The 25,480-nt window shown below is 41.8% G+C and overlaps 1 protein-coding gene and 1 long non-coding RNA gene across 2 annotated transcripts in view; one reads left to right on the top strand and one right to left on the bottom strand.

Moving 5' to 3' along the window:
- The window catches only part of dnah2 (dynein, axonemal, heavy chain 2), a 67,954-nt gene that overhangs the window by 28,990 nt on the left and 13,484 nt on the right, over positions 1-25,480 (top strand). Inside the window, exons 46-74 of the mRNA XM_008435561.2 lie at positions 23-175; positions 598-689; positions 772-967; positions 2,676-2,900; positions 3,021-3,125; positions 3,842-4,030; positions 4,113-4,198; positions 5,663-5,793; positions 5,911-6,060; positions 6,169-6,336; positions 6,598-6,758; positions 6,912-7,051; positions 9,173-9,305; positions 9,402-9,541; positions 9,976-10,186; positions 10,272-10,388; positions 10,473-10,614; positions 11,270-11,439; positions 11,544-11,660; positions 11,734-11,898; positions 12,362-12,484; positions 12,597-12,745; positions 22,231-22,297; positions 22,592-22,742; positions 22,823-22,971; positions 23,074-23,207; positions 23,972-24,116; positions 24,998-25,203; positions 25,296-25,422. Of these exons, the coding sequence (XP_008433783.1) occupies positions 23-175; positions 598-689; positions 772-967; positions 2,676-2,900; positions 3,021-3,125; positions 3,842-4,030; positions 4,113-4,198; positions 5,663-5,793; positions 5,911-6,060; positions 6,169-6,336; positions 6,598-6,758; positions 6,912-7,051; positions 9,173-9,305; positions 9,402-9,541; positions 9,976-10,186; positions 10,272-10,388; positions 10,473-10,614; positions 11,270-11,439; positions 11,544-11,660; positions 11,734-11,898; positions 12,362-12,484; positions 12,597-12,745; positions 22,231-22,297; positions 22,592-22,742; positions 22,823-22,971; positions 23,074-23,207; positions 23,972-24,116; positions 24,998-25,203; positions 25,296-25,422 (4,242 nt within the window). The remainder of the gene's footprint in view (positions 1-22; positions 176-597; positions 690-771; positions 968-2,675; positions 2,901-3,020; positions 3,126-3,841; positions 4,031-4,112; positions 4,199-5,662; positions 5,794-5,910; positions 6,061-6,168; positions 6,337-6,597; positions 6,759-6,911; positions 7,052-9,172; positions 9,306-9,401; positions 9,542-9,975; positions 10,187-10,271; positions 10,389-10,472; positions 10,615-11,269; positions 11,440-11,543; positions 11,661-11,733; positions 11,899-12,361; positions 12,485-12,596; positions 12,746-22,230; positions 22,298-22,591; positions 22,743-22,822; positions 22,972-23,073; positions 23,208-23,971; positions 24,117-24,997; positions 25,204-25,295; positions 25,423-25,480) is intronic.
- On the bottom strand, positions 13,318-15,880 carry LOC145548933 (uncharacterized). Its single transcript, XR_014084879.1, has 2 exons — positions 13,896-15,880; positions 13,318-13,686 (listed from the first exon to the last, which is right to left on the bottom strand). It is a non-coding gene; the product is annotated as an uncharacterized LOC145548933 (long non-coding RNA).

The raw sequence follows: 25,480 nt of genomic DNA, 5'->3' as shown, positions 1-25,480 counted from the left end.
AAAAGTTTCTTTTATTTTTCAGGTGAATCCTTCAGATAAGGAGAACCTGGAGAGGGTGGTGGAGCTCTGGTTCACCTTCAGCCTCATCTGGTCCATCTGCGCCTCCGTAGACGAGGACGGACGGAAGAAAGTGGACAACTTCATACGATCCATAGACATCACCTTCCCCGTCAAGGTCTCGTGAGGAGTCGAGTTTTGGGTCACAAAGTTGTGATTTAAGCTTCATTTATGGTTCAAAAACACGTGTCATGTTTTAGCTGTTGCTAAATATGTTGTTAAATTTAAAGATGCTTACACCTTTCAAGAGTTTGTTGGCCAGGACCTGTCCGTTTTCTGCTCTGAGATATAAAAGTGTGTAATAATACAATGCATCCATTGCTCCCTCCAGCAACTTTTTTATTTGTTCTGATACCGGGCAGTAAACGGACCTGCATGAACAAATATCATCTACTTCTACACATGGGTCTAAACTTTTCTGTACATCATAAAATGTCTTTAAAAAGAAGCTTGCGGGAAGCCAGTCTTGGAGCCTGAGAGACAACAGGTCATTTTGTGATGTCCTCACACCTATAACTCTTTCAATATGAACTCTTTTAGGACACAATTTATGAGTTCTACGTGGACCCGAAAACTAAATCCTGGGTGCCTTTTGAAGAGCAGCTTCCCAAGGGCTGGCGCTATGATAATAAGTAAGTATCTTGCTGCTCCCTCTTTGTTTCCTACACTCTGCTTCCTTTAATAATTAAGGGCTTCCATTCGTCCTCTCTGCAGCGCTCCATTCTATAAGATTATAGTTCCTACAGTGGACACAGTTCGCTATAACTTGCTGGTTCAGGCTCTGGTTTTGAAACAGCACCCGGTGTTGCTCACTGGACCGGTTGGCACTGGAAAAACCTCTGTGGCCCAGAACGTCCTGCAGGGCCTAGGCAAAAGGTGGACTGCTCTCACTATCAACATGTCTGCCCAGGTCGGTGTTTTTTTTTTTTTTTTAAATATTGTTTCAAATAAGTTTTTAGATTTAATTCAAATGCTAATTTATCCTCAACGCTCCTACCCTAACCCGCACATTATCGGGGTGATTTGTAACACCTGTGTGTGAGGTGTGTGTGCGTGTGTATGTGTGAGTGCCACATCACACAGAAAGCTGATCCACCTTCACCTGCAAAGCGAGAGGCTTTAAAAATGACTGATGACAGATATTACCCATGCTCCTGCATGTTTCGGTGTGCATGAGTGCATCCGCCTGCATCCTGCCAGATAGATGTTAATACTCTCCATCTCAGCAACATCACAATTTCAGTAAAAGTCATACATTGTGCCAAGGTCCCACCAGTGGGCACGGTTATTACCAGACGGCTCTGATGAAGGGCTGCAATGATGAGGGGTACTCATAACCATCACACACCTTTACGGCTATTACAGTTATTATCATGCACTCTTACAGCCCTCCTGTCACGTCCATCACTGTCACCGCCAGCTGTTTTCACTGGCAGCTCGCCTGGACAGAAGAGATTCTAACAGAGCACATCTGCTTTATTTTACATTTTATTTTTCATTTACACAACCTGGACCTTTACATTTTGTCACGGATAAAAGCTTTTTTTTTTTTCTTCTGAAATTACAGTTGCAAATCTTCTGCCACGGTTGTATTTAGGTTTGGACTTTGACTAGGTCATTCTAACTCACAAATTTTTGTTGATCTAAGACAGGGATGTCCAAGCTTTGCATCACGTGGGTCAAAACTGTCAGCTCAAATGTACTGCCAAGAAAATGTTAAAAACTAAAATCACCAAAACTGTTGTCTCAGGAAGCTGTTTTGATTTTTAACATACTTACCGTATTTTCCGCACTATAAGGCGCACCGGATTATTAGGCGTACCTTCAGTGAATGGCATATTTTAAAACTTATTTCATATATAAGGCGTACCGCGTTATAAGGCGCATAGAATAGACACTTCAGTTTGGGTTGCCAATTTGTTCCGTACTCTATTATTACACATCCACATTTGTAAAGAAGTGGTCCCCGAGCTTTATATAGTAGGCTGCCCCAGTCATTGTTTCACTCATGGCGTTGCGATATTGTGCCCAACTGCTTTCTGGGTAACACAGATCAACCGACACGCTGCCGCCGCAGTCTCTGTCTCTCTTCCCCTGCCCCTCCAGCCCCCCCCATCCATCCCCCTGGCTTTAAATGTATTATCAAACTTTATTAACAAACCAGCGTTCTGACAACTATCCCAGCATGCACCGCGCACTTCTTCTTCTACGGGGGAAAATGAAGTCGGCGGCTGCTTACCGTAGTTGCTAGACCTGTTATGGCTCAATATCGGTCCATATATAAGGCGCACCGGATTATAAGACGCACTGTCGGCTTTTGAGGAAATTGAAGGTTTTTAGGTGTGCCTTATAGTGCGGAAAATACAGTAATCACAAACTAAGCATGAACTATTTTTTAAATGTAACAAATAAACAAATCTGATATATATATATATATATATATATAACATTTTTATTCTACTGACCTTTGCAAACATCCAACAGATTGTCAAAAAACGGCTAGTCAGCAGCTACTCTGTAGAAATCAGTGCCATGTGGGATTTCTTAATTTTAGGTATTCACTTCTGAAGAAGACTGACTAACAACAGCTTGTAATCTTTTGTTTATTTTGTACCCAGATATCCTCCAACAACATCCAGGCCATCATAGAGAGCCGAACAGAGAAGAGAACCAAAGGCATGTTTTACCCGATAGGCGGGAAGCACATGCTGTGTTTTCTGGACGACCTGAACATGCCGGCCCACGACACGTTTGGCTCCCAGCCGCCACTGGAGCTGCTGCGCTTTTGGATCGACTACGGCTTCTGGTACGACCGCCAGAAGCAGACACTGAAGTATGTCAAGGTGAGAAGTGATCTGTCGAGGAAGGTGGAGCGGAGGTCTGCGGTCCAGTACGTTGGGGCTTCGGGTGTTATTTCATTGATGTTCTTGACGGACGTCTAATTCTCAGTTTATCGGTGTCAGGACATGTTCTTGCTGGCGTCCATGGGACCTCCTGGTGGAGGGAGGACTCAGATCTCTGCTCGATTTCAAAGTAATTTCAACCTCATCAATATGACCTTTCCAAGTGTAAGTTCTACTTGTCTCCATATACAAATAAAGAGTTGAGTTGTGTTCTCAAAGAGATTAGCAAACCACTGTACAATGTGTTTTTTTTCTGCTTTCATAATACCAACAATTATATGTTAAATATTATTTCATTACAATTTTGTTTGATCACGGTAAAGGAAATATGACAATATCAGATTCTGACATATTAGAAGATGCAGACAGTCTATTAAAAACACCATACAATTTCAATGTTTAAATTCAACAAATTGGGGATATCATAACATTTGTAAAAAATTTTGTGTATTTGGCTTAAGGTATCTGGGATTTTACCATTAATCCAAGTGTTTTTGAACTTCTACACTGATTTTCACCAAGTAAGAGAGGTATTGGCCATTGCTTTGTGTTTAGTTGTACCAGACAGACTGCTGTTTGTATAAGAGAGATAAAGCAGATGGCAGCCAAAATAAATACTAGTCAATAAATGTTAACATTTATGACAAAGTTTACAAACCATAATAAAACTTTTTACATCAGTCTGGTCTGTTAACATTTAACTGGAATTGCACTAATATATGTTACAAGCAGAATAATCAACAAGTCGCATCAAAACAGTAAGGAAACATGCTAACATTAGCCTAGCACTTCCGCTAAGTGCTGCAAATAGTTCTTGCCAGGTTTTTTTCTTTTTCTTTTGTTCCTTTAGCGATTTTTATTTTTGACATCTCTGCATGCAGGAGTCCCAGATCAAGAGCATCTTCAGCACCATGCTCAACCAGAAGCTACAGGTCTTTAGGGAGGAGGTGAAGCCTATTGGAGACTCTATAACTCAGGCCACTTTAGAACTGTACAACTCTGTCACAGCGTCCTTTCTTCCCACTCCAGCCAAGATACACTACCTCTTCAACCTCAGAGATATCTCAAAGGTACACACACAGAACGGGCCGGAAACTGATTCACACAGGGTTTTCAGGATTGTCCTTCTAAAATATCTGTTTTTATCTCTAGGTTTTTCAGGGTATGCTTAGAGCTCACCCGGAGTTCCAAGATACTCAGAGTGACATCATCAGACTGTGGATCCACGAGTGCTTCAGGTAAACTGAACATCTCTCAAGGCTGTCGTAAGTTAAACTCGTACAAATAAAAAAAAAGTATCTCCATATAAGTTAGTTCATTTATCTATTAATCCCTCCAGTTTTTCACAATTCTGCAGTTGTCTAAAATTATGCAAAATCTATAGAGCCCCATATTTATTTGCGCTAATGCATAATTGTGCATTGATGCAATTAATGCAGATTTTCGACAAAAACATCAGGTTTAAGTAAGTGACTTCTATTTCTCACCTGCAGGTGGCAGTATTTTTTACTTTTACCACTTTGCTACCTCAACTTTACTTGATGTCAAGTTACAGTCCGTGATTGACATGGCGAGTAGCCATTTAAGATGGCTCGATTTTTGATTTTATACAGCAGAATAAAAAATATATTTTTTAAAATTCTATCTTTAAATTTTGGAAGTGGTTAAATGAGAGGAAAAAAATGTAAAATTTCTAGCAAATATTTTTAAAGTAGCACCACACAATCAGTGATTAATAACAAAAGTAATCACAAAATCCTATTGAAATTGATTCAAACAGCTTTTACAGGTTTTTATGTTGTGAAAATTACACACGCACACACACACCCCACACCCGTTTTTGCCAACAAAACTTTAATGAACCTTTTTTGATTTGTTGTAACACTATTTTCTTCAAAAATTGACACATTTTTATACTTATGTGCAGGAAACTTTAGCTTTCTGGGATTAAAAGGTTGCATAATGATTATTTTCTACTATTCCTTGTCAGTTTGTCCTGAACGTTTCTCTCATCACATCACAATGGCTTGTTTTGTTTTGTTTTTGTTCCCAGTCCTCTGAGAATCCCTCCGTACATTTATCAAAACAAGACTCAAATTATTCCAAATCTTGTCTCGAACCTGTTCTGAAAGCTTGGCATGTGTGACACTTTTTCCCAACTTTTTACTCCAGTTTAAATATGGTAAATATGGTCCTGAGTATTTAGAAGATCATCCTTTTCTCCACACATTTTCCAAAATCTTGCCCTGCTTTTTGGGAAAGCAGGAGTGCTCAGTCCATTTTTTTGTTTTTGTTTTTTGTTTTGTTTACAAGAAGCAACCATGACTCCATTTCTCATATTTCCAGTAAAAAGGCAACTTACATAATTAAATGTCAACACATGGGATGCACATAAAATGTCAGAAGGGGGAGAGTGAAGATTAAGTGGAAGCAGATGCTTGTGTACCAACATGCCCAGGTTCTGTCCTTCTGGGGAAATATTGGCAACTCTTTTTCTGCTTGAAGTGGCTAAACTTTGTTCTCAAGGATTGCAGCAGATGTTCATTTACATATAGAACGTTATTTAATGTGACCGCAATTTGGTGCTCAGAAAAAAAAAAAGAATAAAAAAGTAATGGTATTAAATTCAATGTTTGCCATCCACTAATGCAATCTTCTTAACGTGTGTGTACAAAAGAATTTCATTCAGTGTTTGCTTTCAGGGTGTTCTCGGATCGACTCGTAAACCAAACTGACGCAAATACATTCATAACTCTCCTGGAGGAAAAACTGGCCTCCCTCTTCAATCTCACTTTCCACGGCATCTGTCCGACCAAACAGTCACCCTTATTTGGTATCTTCGTCACAAATACCACCCAAAATAACTTTATTACACGTTCAATTCACATTATAGCGAAGGTAGGATTATGAAGGATGTTTACAACGTCTTTTTTTTTTTTTTGCTGATCAGGTGATTTTATGGGTAGCGTTGGTGGATATGAAGACATTGTGGATATGAAGAATCTGAAGAAGTTCATGGAAACCCAGCTTATTGATTACAACCATGCACCCGGAGTTGTTCACATGGACCTGGTGCTGTTCAGAGACGCCATCGAACACAGTACGTCTGAAAACACGACTCGCAACGTCTGAGCTTTCCACAATCCTGGTTGTCAACATGTGAACTAGTTGGAAGCCTTGATGGATCCACAGCCTCTTTCCTCCACAGTCACCCGTGTTGTACGTGTGATCAGCCAGCCGAGAGGCAACATGCTCCTCGTTGGTATCGGGGGCTCCGGCAGACAGAGCCTCTCTAAGCTGGCAGCCTTCATCTGTGAATACGAGGTGTTCCAGGTGGAAGTGACCAAACAATACCGCAAGCAAGAGTTCAGAGAAGGTAAGACCAAGCCAACAACTTTACCTTCCAGTGGTGGTTATTTAATCAACAAGCCTCTCCTTCCACCTCAACATACAGAAAGGCCAACTCCTCATTAGCTGCTTATCATAGCATAGCGTGTTTAAGTTACCCCCTCCCTTATGCCGCCCTGGGAAACTGCCCGTATGTCAAAAACCGTCGCTAAATACACGCACAGATATTTGAGGTACTGAAAAATATTTGAATAGTGAAGGCGTCCTCTGTGTCTGTGTTTAATTTCAGACATCAAGAAGCTCTACCGTTTAGCTGGGGTGGATAACAAGCCCACAGTGTTTCTCTTCAATGACACGCAGATTGCCGACGAATCCTTCCTGGAGGACATCAACAACATCCTGAGCTCTGGAGAGGTCCCCAACCTCTACAAGCCGGACGAGTTTGTAGAGGTCTGTGTTGTCTTCTCGACTTCCCTCTTGTCCCTCTAGCATCTGTCAATTTCACTAACGATTTCAACACAACACATCTCAGTGTACGTTGAGTCAGCTGACTGTATGCCTCATATTAATCAGCTGTGGTGTTTGTTTTGTTTTTTTTCGTAGGTGTGCAACGCCCTGTCAGAGTATGCCAAGAAAGACAACGTGGTGGAGACGCCTGACTCGCTGTTCAGCTACCTGATCGAACGAGTCAGGAACAACCTGCATATCGTTCTCTGCATGAGCCCAGTGGGAGAACCCTTCAGGTGAGTCTGATGAATGGCTGGGAATGCGTTCACAGCATGTCTGTTTTGAGGTAATAATGGGTGAAAACAAGAAATCAAAGTTATGTCCAAGTAACCTCCATTCACAACAAGTATGATGGAAATGGTCCACTTCCTTCTGTTTTTGTTTTATTCTCCATCCTTCCCTTTCTTTTCTATTCCTTACTTCCTGCCTGCCTCATGTTTTATTTCCTTCCTCCCATCCTTCCTTCACTCCTTTTGTATGTTTCTTCCTTCTTTAATTTCTTTTTTCATTTCTCTGTAATATTCACGGTTCCTTCCTCCTTTCCTTCCTTTCCATCTCTTTTCTTTCTTCCATTCCTTCCTTCACTCCCTCTGTTCTTTTTCATTCCTCAACTTCTTCCTTTTTTTCTCTTTAACCCTTTCTTTTTTTCTTTTTCTTTCTTGATTTCTTTCTATACGATTAATCATTTTAGACATTCGTTTAAAACTGTTAAAATTTCACAATAAAAATGTGTAGGAAGCTACAGAAGAGGCTCAGCACGTAGCGACCTGTCAGCCACTTAGAAATTCTGATCCGTTCCTCCAGAAGGTTATTTCTCCTTCTGCACATTTCACATCCGTCATTGAAGCAGATTGCGCCTCGGTGCCCATCTGCATTAAAGTCAGAATTAAGAACCAACTAAGAGACAAAATAATGATTTAAAATGTTTCCCAAGCAATCACAAGAGTACTTGGAATTCAGTCAAAGACAAAGCATCTCAGCGATGATTATTTTGTCTTGTTTTGATACGGTGGTCGGAAACGCAGAGAGAACACAGAGCAGCTTTGAGTCGACGGGAGCAAATAAACTCTCAGGAGTGATTTTTGCAGTGAGGAGACTTGTTGTTACGGCAAACGCCACTGTTCGTAGAAAAAAAAACACTTCTTCCCCCCGTGGCGTTTGTGGCCCACAGGACGATGGCCACACATGCTGCTGCTAATTGGACTGGCAGCTCTGGCACTTTCACATTGCCACGGCTAATCACCACTCTCTGTGTGACCTGTTGTACCACACAGCACACTTTGCTTCCCCTCACCATGGGAAGGGCCAGCGTTGGTTTGTTTGAAGCTTGTGTGGCATTCTAGTAACAGCTTGCCTATGTTATTAACCCCTCAACTAAATGTAGTTTTGTGGATGAAAAAAAGGGGTATAATGCATTTTTTCTTGGTAAATGACAGGCAGAGATGTGATCTGACAACTCTGAGTGAGTAAAAAAAAATTTTTTTCATGCTATTTAAAACTAAAACACCAATTCAACAACTGGCTTTTATGTTGGTTTTATTTATTTATTTATTTTTAAATGCGATCAGAGAATGGGAAGCTATTTTAAAAAATGTGTTTTCTTAAAAAGATGTCAATGATAGTTTAAAATCTTAACAAAATAGAATACAACCAGCTAAGTAGAATAAAGTAAACCTGTTTTGTTTCGTTGTGATTCTACTCCTAGTATTTATGGATTTCTGAAAAAGCTGATGACAACTGGTTAATTTGACAAGTTAGTTGCTTTTCCTGTTGCAAATCTTTGTTAATTACAGCAACGTTGTGACTGAGATTGCTACCGAGATTTTAATTGATATTAAAACAACTGATTTCAGTATTTTTGTCAAGGGATCTTTTTTATGAAAAAATGGAGAAAACTCAATTGGAATTAACTAGAAAAACATATAACCCTTTATTGCCACAATGTGGAGAAATTTATGTGCGGAAAGCTGGCGTCGTTACATTCAGCCTTCATGTTCTGCTGAAGTCTTCAGTTCTGTCACCGCCTGGTTGACGTACAAACACGTCTCAACGTGTCATAGAAGTGTAACGTTTCCTTTTTAAACAGCCGCTGACATCATTTCTATTTCCGCTGACTTTTAAATACATACTGAAAATACGTACGTATTTTCGCCTTGCATTTTCTTCCTTCAGTAAAAGTCAGGAGTGTCGTTATTGGCTTCCCGGTAATTTTCAGATCCGATTGTTTGAGTTTCTGACTGACCGGCGACCAGTCCGTGCCCAGTCGTCTGTTTCTGTCCGGTGCATCTCTGTTCTTCAGCCAACACTCTTTCACACACCCTGTCGCTACATAAACACCTACGACTGTCTCCCGACAGAAACCGCATTCTGCAGTTTCCAGCGATAGTAAACTGCACCACCATTGACTGGTTTTCCGAGTGGCCCAAAGACGCCCTGCTGGAGGTGGCTGAGAGGTACCTGGATGGACTGGATCTGGGCTCTGTGGAGGGGGTAAGCGACAGACGGATACAAACACACACTCTTCCATTCTCTCTCGTTAATATCTGCTTTTGGGGCTGTCTTCATATGTGCTGTTGAATGTTGTAGATCCACAGGAAGGTCGCCAGTATATTTGTGACGACTCACCAATCCGTGGAAAACGTCTCCCAGAGGATGAAGGTGGAGCTGAAGAGATATAATTATGTAACACCCACCAACTACTTGGAGCTGGTGTCTGGATATAAAAAGTACGCAGCTACTCCGCACTCTCACTTGTCTGTCCACGCTAAACACCAAATGACTCGGCTATCTGATTCTCATATGGATCATAAATGTGCCTTTTGAGTGTGTACATTATGCATACAGTTATGATAAACACTAATTGCACCCATTTGCATCCACAAGATTATCTAGAAAGAAAACATGTCAGTCGCCAGATGCTGCTGATTAAGTAAAAAGTCCAGACCCCAAACTGACTGAAATCTTCTGGTGGGACCACAAGAAAGCAGAGACAAATATCAACAAACAAACATCTACGTTGTGCAATGTTCTTGGTTGCTTTATTGTTGTTTTTTTATCCATAATTGTACCTTCTAATTTTTATTAATCCGAAACGTAATCCCCCATGAGTGAAGGACTCATGGGGAGAGATTGCAAGTATTTTCTGTTTGTTTCTCTCCAGACTGTTGGGGGAGAAGCGAGGTGAGTTGGGGGAGCAGGTGAGCAAACTGCGAAACGGCCTTTTCAAAATCAACGACACCCGGGAGAAAGTAGAGGCCATGACTGTGGAGCTGGAGGAGGCCAAGGAGGAACTGGTGGAGTTCCAGAGGCAGTGTGACCAGTACCTGGCTGTCATTTTGAAGCAAAAGGGGGAGGCTGATGAACAGCAGAAGGTACGTGTGATGAGGATGTGTCAGTGACTATGTAAAAAAAGAAACAAAACGAAATGGATGAAGTCATCGGCTCTGTTTTGTTCAGATGGTGAGTGAGAAAAGCGAGAGGATTCGAGCAGAGGAGCTACAGTGTAAAGCCATGGCTCAGACTGCACAAAGGGAGCTGGACAAAGCCATGCCTGCTCTCGAAGAGGCCCTGAAGGTGGCCGTTTGTCTCCCGTCACATTTACAGCTTTGACTTTGTTTCTTCTTTCACTGCCGCTCGTTTTTCATCCCTTACTCTCAGGCCCTGGAATCTCTAAACAAGAAGGACATGACGGAGATCAAGTCTTACGGCCGTCCTCCAGTGCTGGTGGAGACCGTCATGCAAGCTGTCATGACCCTTCTTGGCAAAGAGCCGACCTGGGCTGAAGCCAAAAGGCAGCTTGGTGAGAGAAAACAACAGCTGACATGTTTGGAAATGAGTCCCGCATTACCAAAGTAGTATATGTTTGTTTAAAAAGCTGAAAATAATGAACTACTGAACAGAAAAACTCAGAACTATTAGAATACAAGTCTCGTTTTCCAAGTTTATTTTGTCATTGAGTGAAAAAGTTCCCAGACTGTGAAATATATGCAGCCAGAATACTACAAATATATATATATATAAAAAGTAGATTTTTTTCCCCCCACTGATTAAATCCACCCAAATTAACCCCTAGCAGGCTATTGTGGTGAATTGGCCCTGAAATGCCACTAATGCCTGTTGATGCATATTCAACACACACCAAGGATAACATTAGAAGCATTTTGCTGCCATCTAGTGGTCAGAATTAGTGCAGACATGGCTGTTTTCCACACTAAATACCTCCATTTATAAGTATCCTATATGCTGTATTGATATCAAAACTGTACTTTTATTTACATTCATTTTTTGAGAGCAAAAATAGTAATTTGCATAAAACTATAATTAGGCACAAAGGGGTTAAAAGGTTTACAATATTTAAGTGTGCAATGAAAGTTTTGTTTTATTGCATTTCTCTCTGGAGGTCTGTAAATGTACTTTGGACGGCACGCATAGTGACCTTAAACTGTTTCTGGCAGGTGAGCCCAACTTCATCAAAACATTGGTCAACTACGACAAGGATAATATAACGGACCGTGTTCTGAAGAGGATCGGCCAGTACTGTAGGCAGGTGGACTTCCAGCCAGAGATCATTGGCAAAGTGTCACTGGCTGCCAAGTCCCTCTGCATGTGGGTCCGAGCCATGGAGGTAAGAGGGTGTTTATCCTCACAGAACACCAGGCACAGAGCGGTTTATCGCTATGGCAGAGTAATAAGTCAACCAATCATCACACATCAAAATGAACTCTCCAGGTGTACGGACGCATATTCCGGGAGGTTGAACCAAAGCGGGCATTGCTGAACACTGCAATGGCGGCTTTAGCAGAAAAAGAAGCTGCTCTGGACGACGCTATGAAAAAACTACAAGAGGTACAAATAACGGTGGCTTTCTTCTTGCACGTTTCAAAGTGATGCTACAATCGGTGTTTTCGGGTGGGCGCAGGTGGCGGATAAGCTGAATGCGCTGCAAAAGCAACACGCCGAGAAGCTGGCTATGAAGGAGAGTTTGAGAGTCAAATCTCAGGAGATGGAGTTGAAACTGGACCGAGCCGACAAACTGGTGACAGGACTGGCTGGGGAAAGGGTCCGATGGGACGAGAGAGTGACTGTAAGCCTTACATTTCGAGATGTTTAAGTGCAAGAGGCAGATTGGGATGTGGATGCATATTTCAGCCGACTGCTGGGGTCGTAAAAAGCTGCTGTCTAACCATTTCACCCGTAGGCACTCATAAGTTTGAGCCATTTAAGCACAGTGTTAGACAGACGTACAGTTGACACAAGACGTTTACATACACTGAATAAAAAGACCCATCCATCTTTTTTATCTCACTCTCAAGTTAAGCGAAATATATCTACACTTATGTGAAACTCAAAAGAATACTTGCCATGAAGTGTGAGTGCAGATGAGAGCAATCTGTTAGTTTCATTCATTCACAAAGGTAGAGCTTGGTGTTTTATCCTAGCCCTTTCAGTTTGCTGTCTGGCTTTGGTGCTACTTTTAAACTAAGTTTGTTATAAAACCAACATTCAGACACGGGAGAACTCTGTCATGATCAGTGGGTGTGCTGCAGGGTCTTGAGAAAAACATGGGATACCTTGTTGGAGACTGCCTGCTCGCTGCGTCCTTCCTGTCCTACATGGGGCCCTTCCTGTCCAATTACAGAGACAAGCTGCTCAGCATCTGGATGAAAGAGGTCAAAGCAACACTCAACTTTAACACGAGACCTCAACAGCTTTTCCACTAATTCACCAAAGAATAAACGTGATTTCTCTCTCTCTCGCTTCCTGTTCGTGTTCTCGGCTCAGGTTCTGGAATCAGGGATCCACTGTACCCCGGGATTCAATTTTTCTGTGTTTCTGTCCAAACCAACAGTGGTGAGAAACTGGAATATCCAGGGTCTGCCGTCCGACGCGTTCTCCACTGAGAACGGCGTCATCATCACCCGCGGGAACAGGTAGGGATGCACAGCAAGCCGAAGACTTGTTTAACTTTTCCTTATTATTTTACTGCTAAGAAGTCCTTCTAAAATGCATTTTTAGGAGACCTGACGAAGAACCACACTAGTGGACAATATACAAAAAAAATATTGAAATGTGCAGACAATTAAACATAAAATTCATTGGAGTACAAAACAAATATTAAAAAAAAACTTTCAAGAATAGAGCATAAGATTAAATATTTCAAAGATGTTTAAGAACAGGTTGTTTTCTGTTCTGGGCCAAAAGAAGCGGTTTGTCGTTCATCGCTGTTGTTTTTGCATCAGATATACAGGAGTACCAGAAACATGTAAACCTTTTTAAGTAAAACAATGAAACCAACAAAACAGATGAGTAAAAAAAAAAAAATCAGTAAGTAAAAAAAATGACACACTTGTAGTATATTTAAAGAATGCCATATGAATAAATGGATCAATTGGGCTGGTTTCTCAGAAGACTAGCATTCGACTCATGAAGGAGACACGGAGTCTGAAGATTTGCAGTGTGCCAGTGTGTTATATTGACGGTGAAAGACAACAACACATATAAATCCAACAAGAAAAACAGACATTTAAAAGGCCATACAAAAAACAAAACATGCGCAATACTAGGAAAGAAAATAAACAAACAAAACCAAAGTAAATTAATCCCCACAGTTGACCAAGCCCCACACCCTTCAGTCCTTTGACCCCAAGCTGGGGTAATCAAATCCCAAGACAGGCTGACTCTGGGTAAGGTGCTTGACTTGATGTGGTTTAGGTCCCAGGTGGGAAATCCGAAATCAAGATGAGACAGAAAGAGTTCTCAGGCTACAAGGAGCCTCCTACCATCCTGGCAGGAGAGCGGAAGTCTTCACACACGTAGTGCAATCTTTTTCTTATGGCTCTAGGCCTGGACATTTAGCTCGCCATCTTCTGGCCTGTACAAATAAACAGGACCAATAAACTTTGAAATCCACTTCAATCATTCTGATGTGTACACAAATCTATATTCAATAAATATCAAGTTCATTATCAATCCAATCAATATCCTATTTAGAGACATTAAAACTTCATTATTCAACCCAGCGTGGGTTCACTCAACCCCACACAACCAAGCATATTGCTAACCGCTACGTCAAACACTCACCAGATCCGCCGGTTGCTCTACATACAACTGACATCTCTCCTGGCTGGTCTGGTGGTAATCGGCTCCTATGGCGCCATTATAGTTAGACGATTTTTATATAGAATAAAATAAGGTGAAGAATATAAAGAATAACGCTCAACAAACCTGTAGCTCAGCTCTGCTCTGCTCCCCCCAATGCATCTAGTATTCAAACTTCCTGCTCAAATTAATATAGCCAGCCAATAGGCTGCAATACAACATGTGACCTTGGAAACTGGGCAGTGATTGGTTGCTTCATTGTCTCGTGAGAGCGACACTATTATCAGGATTATCACGTGATTTAATGAAGAGTTTGAGAAACCGGTGAAAGCTAGAAATTTACACCCGGGCTACACCCTCCCCCCTTAAATCCATGCAACACCGATGCATGCTATACCACCTGGATATTAGAATATATGGGAGCAGATGCAGGTTCAATAAACATCTCATCATAAGCAGTTGCTATACTATGCAAAAGGGTTTTCACTACAGAAGCTAGTGGTTTGCCTAAAGCAGAATACTGCAGACGCTGGACTGGTTTTGGCTGTCGACTAGATCGACGAATTGGCTGTTCAGCTTCTAATTCTCCAGTAACCTCACGAGTGGCTATAGGTGATTCAGCGGAATGCGATGAGGATGTGGTTGAATTAAGTAACGTCTCTACCGGGCCATGAGACTCCAAATTTTCCTCAGGGGGACTCAGCTCAGGTTCAAGTAGATCTTTAGGGTCCATCTGATCATCTCCTGAAGAAACGTTTTCCTGGTCCGATGGTGGATCCATAGCATCCGACAGTAGAGACGACTCGCCATCAGGTGAAGGAATCCGCATCTCTGTTTCAGTTTCTGTAACCCTGCTCATGGGCTGGGTAGGGATTGTTCCCTCAACACTGACCTTCACAGGTGACAAAACTGAGAACCGAGGCACACTCCACTCATCTTCCTCATCCAGGCTCTCTTCCAGGTCCTCTGTTGGTTCCTGGAGACTGCGGGTATGAGGTCTACAAGTAGGTGTAGAAATTGGCTGATCAACTTCTTCAATCTGGGGAAGAAATCCACAAGGGAGAAGAAGGTCACGGTGCAGAGTTCGGGTCCCTCCAGTGGGATCCGCTTCTGGTCTTACAACATACACAGGAAGATCACCCATACTACCAACCACCACATAAACATTTGTCTCCCATTTATCCTCCAGTTTATGCTTGCCTCTGAACCTCACATTTCTCACCAATACCCGATCACCTTCTTCAAGATGGGCTGGTTTCACTCTTTGATCAAAACGAATCTTGTTTCTTCTTGCTATCTTTTCTGCATTTTTGGAAACTAACTGGAAACTTTCCTTCAGCCGAGAACGCAGATTCTGCACATACTGAGAATGTGATTGAGCTGAGGGACTTTTGACAGGCAAGTTAAAGGCAATGTCAACAGGAAGTCTTGGGCAGCGACCGAACATCAACTCATATGGAGTAAAGCCTGTGACCTCATTTCGGGTGCAATTGTACGCATGCACAAGTGGTTTGACGTACTCTTTCCACCTAGTTTTCTGCTCTGGCTCCAATGTACCCAACATGCTGAGCAAAGTTCTATTGAACCGTTCAACAGGGTTCCCACGAGGATGGTATGGCGTGGTGTGCGACTTTTTAATGCCAGCAATGTTGCAGAGCTCTTTGATGAGGTGAGACTCAAAATCAGGCCCTTGGTCTGTATGCAGGCGTTCTGGAAACCCATAATGCACAATAAAATTCTCCCACAGACATTTTGCGATAGTCTTTGCTTTTTGATTGGCTGTTGGAAAGGCCATAGCATACTTTGTGAAATGGTCTGTGAGGACAAGGATGTTTTTAGTGTTGCTTTTATCAGGTTCAACTGATAGAAAATCCATGCACAGGAGCTCAAGTGGCCGGCTGGTCTGGATGGTCACTAATGGTGCAGCTCGTTCTGGCAGGGCTTTCCGGCGAATGCAGCGATTGCAAGTTTTAATCTTGTTTTTAACATTTACAGACATGCGGGGCCAAAAAAATCGCGATCTTACAAGGTCAAGTGTTCTTTCAATCCCCATGTGGCCCATATCATCATGGAGACTTGAAAGGACAACAGGACGACATTCCTCTGGCAACACAAGCTGAAATGATAAAATCTCACCATCCTGTCTTCTTCTGTACAAGATGTCATCTCTTAATTCAAGACGATTCCATTCTCTCATCAGAAGAGGAAGGTCAGGAAGTTCAGCTCTAGCTGTTGGAGGGATCTTTTCTCCCGTTTCAAGCTGATGAATAACTTCTCTCAAAACAGGATCAGCTCTCTGTTTCTCCCTGATGTCATGAAGGGACAATGATGGAAGCACCGACAATCCTTGAAACTCATCAACATACAAATCAGGAAGGACTGTAGGAGTTATACTCATCGTTTCCACCAGAGTAATGTTTCTTTCCAAAGGACCATCAGGACTTTGGCTTCTCAGCAGACAGCTGTGGCAAATGGCTCCAACCACATCAGGGGTGAGTTCTGCAGTATCCTCTGGTTTATCCATATGTGCTGTGATGAACTGTTGCACCATAGCCCATTCTCTCTGTGGATCAGGTGTCTGGGGGTGTGGTCTCCTGGAGAGGGCATCAGCATCACTGTTTTGGCTGCCTGCACGATACTGCAATTTAAAATCATATGTAGACAGCGCAGCAAGCCATCGATGACTAGCAGCATCAAGTTTAGCAGAGGTCAAGACATATGTTAATGGATTGTTATCCGTAATGACAGTGAATCTGGAGCCATAAAGATAGTCATGGAATTTTTCAGTTACGCTCCATTTTAAAGCTAAAAATTCCAATTTATGGGCTGGATATCTGGCTTCACTGGCAGACAACCCACGACTGGCATATGCTATAACTCGTAGCTTTCCCTCTTGTTCTTGATAAAGAGCAGCTCCAAGCCCGATGGTGCTAGCATCTGTATGCAATATATAAGGTTGACTTGGGTTGGCAAAACCGAGTACTGGGGCTGTCGTCAATCTGTCAATCAATATGTCAAAAGCAGATTGACACTGTGCAGTCCACCTTTCATTAAAAGGTTGCTTTACATCATGGCTTTTATCTAGAATGTTTGCTTTGCGGCCCCGTTTGCGGGTCGAGGGGTACCCTTTTGTCAGGTCATTCAAAGGTTTAGCAATAGCGGCGTAGCCATTAATGAACCTGCGGTAATAACCTGCGAAGCCAAGAAACGATCGTAGTTCTTTTAAAGTTTGCGGAACTGGCCAGGATTTTAAGGCACTAATCTTTTCCGGATCCGTTTCAACTCCATGTTCAGAAACTATATGACCCAAATAACGCACAGATGTTTGGAAAAACTTGCATTTCTGTGGTGATAATTTAAGACCATAATTTCTGAGTCGATGCAACACTTTTATCAACCTACTCTCATGCTCCTCTAGGGTGTCAGAAAAAATGATCAAATCATCCAAGAAGACCAAAACTTCTTTTAAGTGCAAATCACCCATGCACTTCTCCATAAGGCGTTGGAAAGTGCTGGGTGCATTCGTCACACCCTGGGGCATTCTATTGAATTCCCAGAACCCAAGTGGAGTCACAAATGCTGTTTTAGGCTTATCACTTTCCTCCATTTGTATCTGATAATATCCTGACTTCAAGTCAAGAACACTGAACCATCGTGAACCAGTGAGAGCCGAAAATGACTCTTCCAGATTTGGTAATGCATAAGCATCCTTTACCGTTTGGAGGTTCAACTTTCTATAATCTATACAAAGCCGAACATCCCCATTCTTCTTTCGAACGACTACGATCGGTGAAGAGAATGGAGATTCTGATTCTCTTATTACTCCCGTCTCCAGAAGATCTCGCAAATGATTGCGAACAGCCTCAATATCATTGGGATGGATAGGGCGAGCACGATGTTTAAATGGAGTCTCATCGTGAAGATGGATGTGATGCTTCACCCGATCAGTACATCCAAAGTCGAGGTCATGATGGGAAAACACTTCTGGAATTTCTCTGAGTTTAGCAATCACTCGTTCTTTCCAATCAGGAGGAATTGGAGAATTTCCAAATTCAAATTGGAGATCAACTTTGTCAGTGTTCTTGAGCTGCGCACTACAGCAGGAAACCTCAGACAGAAGCTGTGGTGATACTGTGATTTCTGCAATAGAAGCAGATGGTGACAATGTTATGCTGTGGTTCGACTCATTTGTGATAACCACTGGAATCTTGGGAGGTGCATGTTTAGGCAATGACACCAAACAACTTTTCACACATAAACCTCCTGGCAAGGGGGTAGAAGGCTGTTCAACTAATGCCCAACTGCTAACTGGCAGCAAGCTGGTACAGGCATAGCCTTCTAGAACGATGGTATGGCCTGCTGGAAAAATAACAGGTGACTCACTGCCTAGTCCTACATCACATACACTGGACTCTTGGGTTTGCTGGTGACGTAACTGAAGCAGCTGAAGAACTACTTTGTAGCCATACTTAGCTGGGCTAAAGCTAGCATTTTCATCTTTAAAATGCTCGTCATATAAGGAATCAAGGGTGTTCATTCCAATCAGAACTTGGGTCTGAGTTCCACTTTTAACATCTGGAACCACAAGCGCCAAAGTACAAACGTCCAAATCTGTACCAACAAACTCTTTAGGAAAAATGACTGACATTTCTATGTAACCCAAGTATGGGACAGCTTGGCCTGCGGCTCCTTCTATTTGCAACAACTCATTTAATGGTTTCACTGGTTGATGAGAAAAATACTGATTATAGAAAGAAACTGGTATTGTGGTCACTTGTGATCCAGTATCTAACAGGCATTGAACTAAGTGACCAGCTATTGTTACTTGACCAGTACATTTTGAGCCAATCAGCCCTTGTGGCAACTTTGTAGCCTCTGAGGTTACTTGAAACAGATTGGTGCATCTTATAGGTGTCTGCTTGGTGGGACTTTTCTGGTCCTCTGCAGTTCCCGTTTGTCCCTCAACAAGAACTGGGTTCAGTTTAACGGCAGAGCATTGTGAGGGTTCATTTTCTGCCATTTTTTCTGTTTTTCCACAAATTGCTTCTTCTTGGCAACAACAAGTGAAGGATTAGGAGGATTGTCACATTTTGGTCTTATATGTCCATCTTCTCCACAATTATAGCAGTAACCTGGCTTGGGTGGTAAAACTGCAGTTTTTTGAGAAGATTGTGATGAACTTTTGCTAATCTGCGGAGGCTGCTTGAACTTGGAAACATGCACAGATTTCGGCAAAACAGACTGTTTCTGACCAGCCTGTGCTGTTGTAAGAGCAACCAACTGTTTCTGTACATCAGCTAACTGCTTAGCAAGTTGTTGGGTGATGCTAGTCAGGTTATCATAAGCACTCTTTTCTTCAGCTGATGTACAAACATGTGACTGCACGCTAACTCTGGGTTTACTGGAACCTAAATGCTGTTTCATGCGCTGGGCTTTAGCAGCTTCTCTGTCTTCTTCTGTTCGTAGCAACAGTAACAGCTCTGCAAAAGATGGTGGGTTTGCCTTACGCGGCTTAAGTTGGAGCTCAGAGATTAAAGAGTTATTCCAGCAACCACGACAGAATTGATTCAGTAAATGTTTTTCAAAATCAACAGCCAATACTCCACCCCTCCTTACAGCATGGTTCAAAGTCACTTGTAAGCGTTGAAGATAAACTGATGGCTTTTCACCTGCGTCTTGAAACAACTCCATAAACTTTGCATACAGTTCGTCTCCATCTTGGACTGTTCCATAGGCAGAATCAAGAATTTTAAGATAACTTACAGGAGGTGCATCTGGTTGAAGGTGTTTAACCATGTCAGCAGCTGGTGGAAATAGACTGTCAAAAATCTTTCTGGAACGCTGCAGGTCTGATACAGCCGGGTCTCTTAACAAAAGGTCTACAACAGATCGCCAAGTTTCATAATCTGTTTCGTGTGAAGGTCTTGGGGTTCGACCAGAAAATGATCTCAATTTTAATGAGGACATATGTATTGCATTGTCTTCGCTTTTCATGATGTGTTCAACCACATACCTTTGCACTCCAGGCGGGTTGAGGGCTGAGAAGGACATGGCTGGCAAAGCTCCAGAGGCTTGTGATGTGTTCCCCGTTACGGGTTCAGGATTGTCTTGTGGCAGCTCCCTGTCCGCAGTGACTTCTTCCAATTTAAGAAAATCAGTATCTTTCGTTGTCATCTGCGGTGTTGTACTGGGAGTAGCCATGACTAACTCCTCTTTATCCGGCAAAGACTTCAAAGCAGCTGGACCAAGTTCAGTAATTGACCGGCCCAGTAGAGACATTACACTCTGAAGAACATCTGTGTAATCCTGACCTGTGAGCTTAGCCAAATTTTTCATTTCATTCAAGTAAGCTTGAGTTTTTTCTTTGGTTTCTAACTCGGAACAAACCACTGAAAGTTCTTCAATTTCATAACTAATGTTTCCAGTTTGACACTTATACGAGTATGGCAAGATTTTACGCAACCTCTCTAATGCATTTCCTGACACAAACTCAAAAATTATACAATCATGAAAATCTGAGTCAGAATCAGTTACAAATTTGAACTTTTCCATTGGTCCATAACCAGTCAAAAAGTCAGCTACTTCATTATCAGCTTCTGTGTTTGTTGCATATCTAATCAACACTGCATTAGGTATTTTAACCTCATATTTCATCAAAATGTCCATACTGGCAAAAAAACAGCAATTCTTCAGCTCTCTACTGCCTCCTCCTGGCTAGCTCGCCAGAAATAAATGTAGTATATTTAAAGAATGCCATATGAATAAATGGATCAATTGGGCTGGTTTCTCAGAAGACTAGCATTCGACTCATGAAGGAGACACGGAGTCTGAAGATTTGCAGTGTGCCAGTGTGTTATATTGACGGTGAAAGACAACAACACATATAAATCCAACAAGAAAAACAGACATTTAAAAGGCCATACAAAAAACAAAACATGCGCAATACTAGGAAAGAAAATAAACAAACAAAACCAAAGTAAATTAATCCCCACAGTTGACCAAGCCCCACACCCTTCAGTCCTTTGACCCCAAGCTGGGGTAATCAAATCCCAAGACAGGCTGACTCTGGGTAAGGTGCTTGACTTGATGTGGTTTAGGTCCCAGGTGGGAAATCCGAAATCAAGATGAGACAGAAAGAGTTCTCAGGCTACAAGGAGCCTCCTACCATCCTGGCAGGAGAGCGGAAGTCTTCACACACGTAGTGCAATCTTTTTTCTTATGGCTCTAGGCCTGGATATTTAGCTCGCCATCTTCTGGCCTGTACAAATAAACAGGACCAATAAACTTTGAAATCCACTTCAATCATTCTGATGTGTACACAAATCTATATTCAATAAATATCAAGTTCATTATCAATCCAATCAATATCCTATTTAGAGACATTAAAACTTCATTATTCAACCCAGCGTGGGTTCACTCAACCCCACACAACCAAGCATATTGCTAACCGCTACGTCAAACACTCACCAGATCCGCCGGTTGCTCTACATACAACTGACATCTCTCCTGGCTGGTCTGGTGGTAATCGGCTCCTATGGCGCCATTATAGTTAGACGATTTTTATATAGAATAAAATAAGGTGAAGAATATAAAGAATAACGCTCAACAAACCTGTAGCTCAGCTCTGCTCTGCTCCCCCCAATGCATCTAGTATTCAAACTTCCTGCTCAAATTAATATAGCCAGCCAATAGGCTGCAATACAACATGTGACCTTGGAAACTGGGCAGTGATTGGTTGCTTCATTGTCTCGTGAGAGCGACACTATTATCAGGATTATCACGTGATTTAATGAAGAGTTTGAGAAACCGGTGAAAGCTAGAAATTTACACCCGGGCTACACACTACTAATTGCTTTACAATTTTCTAAATTCCATGTAATTAACTCAAATTAACAGGTTAGAGTCAAAGCCAAAAAAACCAGTTCAGTTAGGATTGTACTTTGCAAGCTTTGCAGTCTTAATTTTTATTGTGAAAGTTTCTACATTACTTTCAGTATATTTTGCAAGCTATGGAACACCGAAAGTCAAAAAATTTATACATGTCTTACAAATTAAAGGTTTCCGATTAGAACATTTCATCAGACCATTAAAAACATATTTTAATACAGAAATGTGAACTGAATGAAAAGTACATTTAACAGGTTGATACTTTCTAAAGGTACCTTTAATCTGACAAACGACCCTCATAGGAACGTATATGTTAATTTACTGAATGTGACCATTTATTTAGCATAACATTTAGGTCGCTACCACAACTGTCACCATGACTTTATCATCTACTCTTCAGTACGACCTAAATAACGTCTCCTCTTTTAAGATGGTCACTGATAGTGGACCCTCAAGGCCAGGCTATGAAGTGGATCAAAAATATGGAAAAGGAAGCGGTAAGAGTGACTCTGCATTGCTTTCTGCTGTGTTCTTACCTCTGTCATACCTGCTCCGTCAGTGGCATTCCTAACAACCCCACACCTTTGGACCTTTTCTCCCCTCTCTCTGCTCATTTCCTGTCTGATTCCTGCAAATAAAGGCTTCTAGTGCCACAAAACACCCAATTATTTATTTGAACTGATCTTTGACATTTTGTTTTAGATCACCAAAGTTTATTGCGACTCATATGTTGTGTTGCAACACAACATACGAGGAAAGAAGTTTATAAACTTTCTTTCCTTTTCGCCCAGGGTCTAAAACTAGTAGACCTCCAAACGCCAGACTACCTTCGGGTTCTGGAAACTGCCATCCAGTTTGGGAATCCCGTCTTGCTGCAGAACGTCCAGGAGGATCTGGATCCGTCCCTCAACCCTATTCTCAACAAGTCTCTGACTCGCATAGGTCTACACACACGCAGCGTCACATTTAGCTTATTTAAACGCCAGATTTGTGACTTTTTGGTGGGCTTTCTTTTCCCCCAGGTGGCAATCTGCTGATGAAGCTGGGTGACAAGGAGATCGAATACAACCCTGACTTCAGGTTCTACATCACCACCAAGCTGTCCAACCCTCACTACTCCCCAGAGATTTCTTCAAAGACCACCATAGTGAACTTTGCTGTCAAGGAGCAGGTGTGTGGAAGAATATGTTCGTCCGGCTCATCCGTGCACACTTTCAGACACCGTTTCAACATGTCCGCTTGTGTGGGTTTTTTGGGTTTTTTTGCTGCACAGGGTCTAGAGGCTCAGCTGCTGGGGATTGTGGTACGTAAAGAGCGTCCAGAACTGGAGCAGCAGAAGGATTCACTGGTGATCAGCATTGCTGCTGGCAAAAAAAGCCTGCAGGACCTGGAGGACGAGATCCTCAGGTTTGTACAGCCGACTCTTAGACGTTTGTACATCGGAACACAGAGCACTAAATCAGCCGTCTGTCCATCCATCCATTTATCTATCTTTTTGTCCATCCATCAATGTGCTGGATGGATGAAATTGCAAAAAAAATATTATAATAATAAATTAGGCCCATAAAAGGTTTTCCAAGACCTTGGTAAAGAAACTTGACAAGTGTTAAAATGAATTCATATAAAGTTTACTGCAGCAAAATCTCACTATGAAACAAAATGCAATCTTTAATTTAAAGAAATTAAAGATTCATCAGATCTTTCATTTGACCAATTTGGTCAATTTTTTTAGTATGGATAAATTTGACCTTAAAACAAATTATTGACCCCATTCCTAATTCCTCTGAGTTAAATTTATCTGAATCTTCTTTAATATGTGCTTTTTTTGTGTGTTGGTCAGTTTCTTTGGATTTTGAAAGTAATCTTTGACTTCCTAAATAAATTTGAATTGAAATACTGTCCATTGGTTTCTTGGAAATAACTAAGCATCGTAAACAAAAATCAGACGGCATTTAACCGTTAATATTTTCTCACTGGGTCACTATAAGGTGAGCCACGTAGAAGAAAAAATAAGAAAAGACAGATGTTGAAAGGCTATGTGTATATTTTTAAACTTTGCACATTTTTACTATCAGGTTCAATCATTTTGAAGGGGTGCTGTATTTATTTTTTTAAAATTGCAAATTGTTACTGCAGTTTTGATGTCCCTTGCGTTCGTTTGATCCCACCAGGCTGCTGAACGAAGCCAGCGGCTCTCTGTTGGACGACGTCCAGCTGGTAAACACCCTGCAGGTCTCCAAGGTGACGTCCAGCCAAGTCACAGAGCAGCTGGAGACCAGCGAGCAGACTGAGCTGAAGATCGACTCAGCCAGAGAGGTCAGGAGGGGAGGGGTCGCTGTAGATACTGGAGAGCCCAGGCAAAGACATCAGCATCAGACGCCTGCCTATTAAACACAGCAATTGATTTTATTCAGAGGGAATAAAAGTCAATAAGCTGATGTGCAACAACATTTTGGGTTTCTGTGAAAAGCAGGTAGAGGTTAAGACTCTCCTTGCTCACCAGTTGAAATCAGTACTCCAGTAACGTTAGTATTATTTTAGTTTTTTAGAAATTTTAGCAGATGAAAACAGGAAGATGATGAAATATATAGATCTATTGTACGTTAGTAAACGTTGCCTGTCAGCACCTTCAGAATACACATTAAAGCACATCATAAACAAATTCATACACATATCTGAACATGAACAAACCACCTGACTGCTGTTACCTCTGATGATCTACTCGGCAGCTTTGAGGCGTTGAAGTCAAGAGGTTTTGTTGCTGCAGCGAATCACACAATAATCCCAAGAAATTAACATTCTACACATGGCATACACTAAAGTAATGCTATACTGTTGCATTTTAGGCATACAAATCTTTATTTTCTTATTTGAAAAATTAATTGTAATTTTTTTTTATTTGCGTTTTCGTGTCTTTGTAATATTGCTTAAAAACGCTTGAGTAGTTAACCTGCAGGATATGTTGGTATTTTTATCCGGTTAAACTTCAGGATTATCAATAGATTAACTGATTACTACAATAATTGTTAGTTGCCTTGCACAGATGTGAATAATGAGTATCCTGCAAAGCTAGTTTAAATGTAAGCTATCTTACCCACTGGAACTACTGTGTGTCGTTCCAGTTTTATCACTGGATTGTGGATTTTTCTTGTTTTTATTGGCGACCGCAAGTAGCCGCAGTCTTTCTCTCCCAACAGGCCTACCGACCGTGTGCTCAGCGAGCCTCCATTCTCTTCTTCATCCTAAACGACATGGGCCTCATCGACCCCATGTACCAGTTTTCTCTGGACGCCTACATCAACCTGTTCATGCTCAGCATAGCGAAGAGCAAGCAGGCGTACAGCTTAAAGGTCGAGGAACGAATCAACAACCTCAACGACTACCACACATACGCCGTGTACCGGTGACGACGACTTGAGGCTTTTTAACCGCAAAGTCGATCAACTCTTGGCGGGCTTCTCGAGCTGACTCTGAGTTTGTCTCCTTCTCCTCCAGGTACACCTGTCGGGGTCTCTTTGAGGCTCACAAGCTCCTCTTGAGCTTCCAGATGTGCGTCAAAATCTTGGAGGTGGCCGGGAAGCTGAACATGGATGAGTACAACATCTTCCTCCGAGGCATCGTCGTAAGAAACACACAAACGTCGTGCTTCATAATAGGACAAAAAGAGCTCTGAACATTGT

Source organism: Poecilia reticulata, chromosome 18, assembly GCF_904066995.2.
Source record: "Poecilia reticulata chromosome 18, P_reticulata-male-v2, whole genome shotgun sequence".
NCBI lineage: Eukaryota > Metazoa > Chordata > Actinopteri > Cyprinodontiformes > Poeciliidae > Poecilia > Poecilia reticulata.
This window is presented reverse-complemented; position numbering and strand designations above follow the sequence as displayed.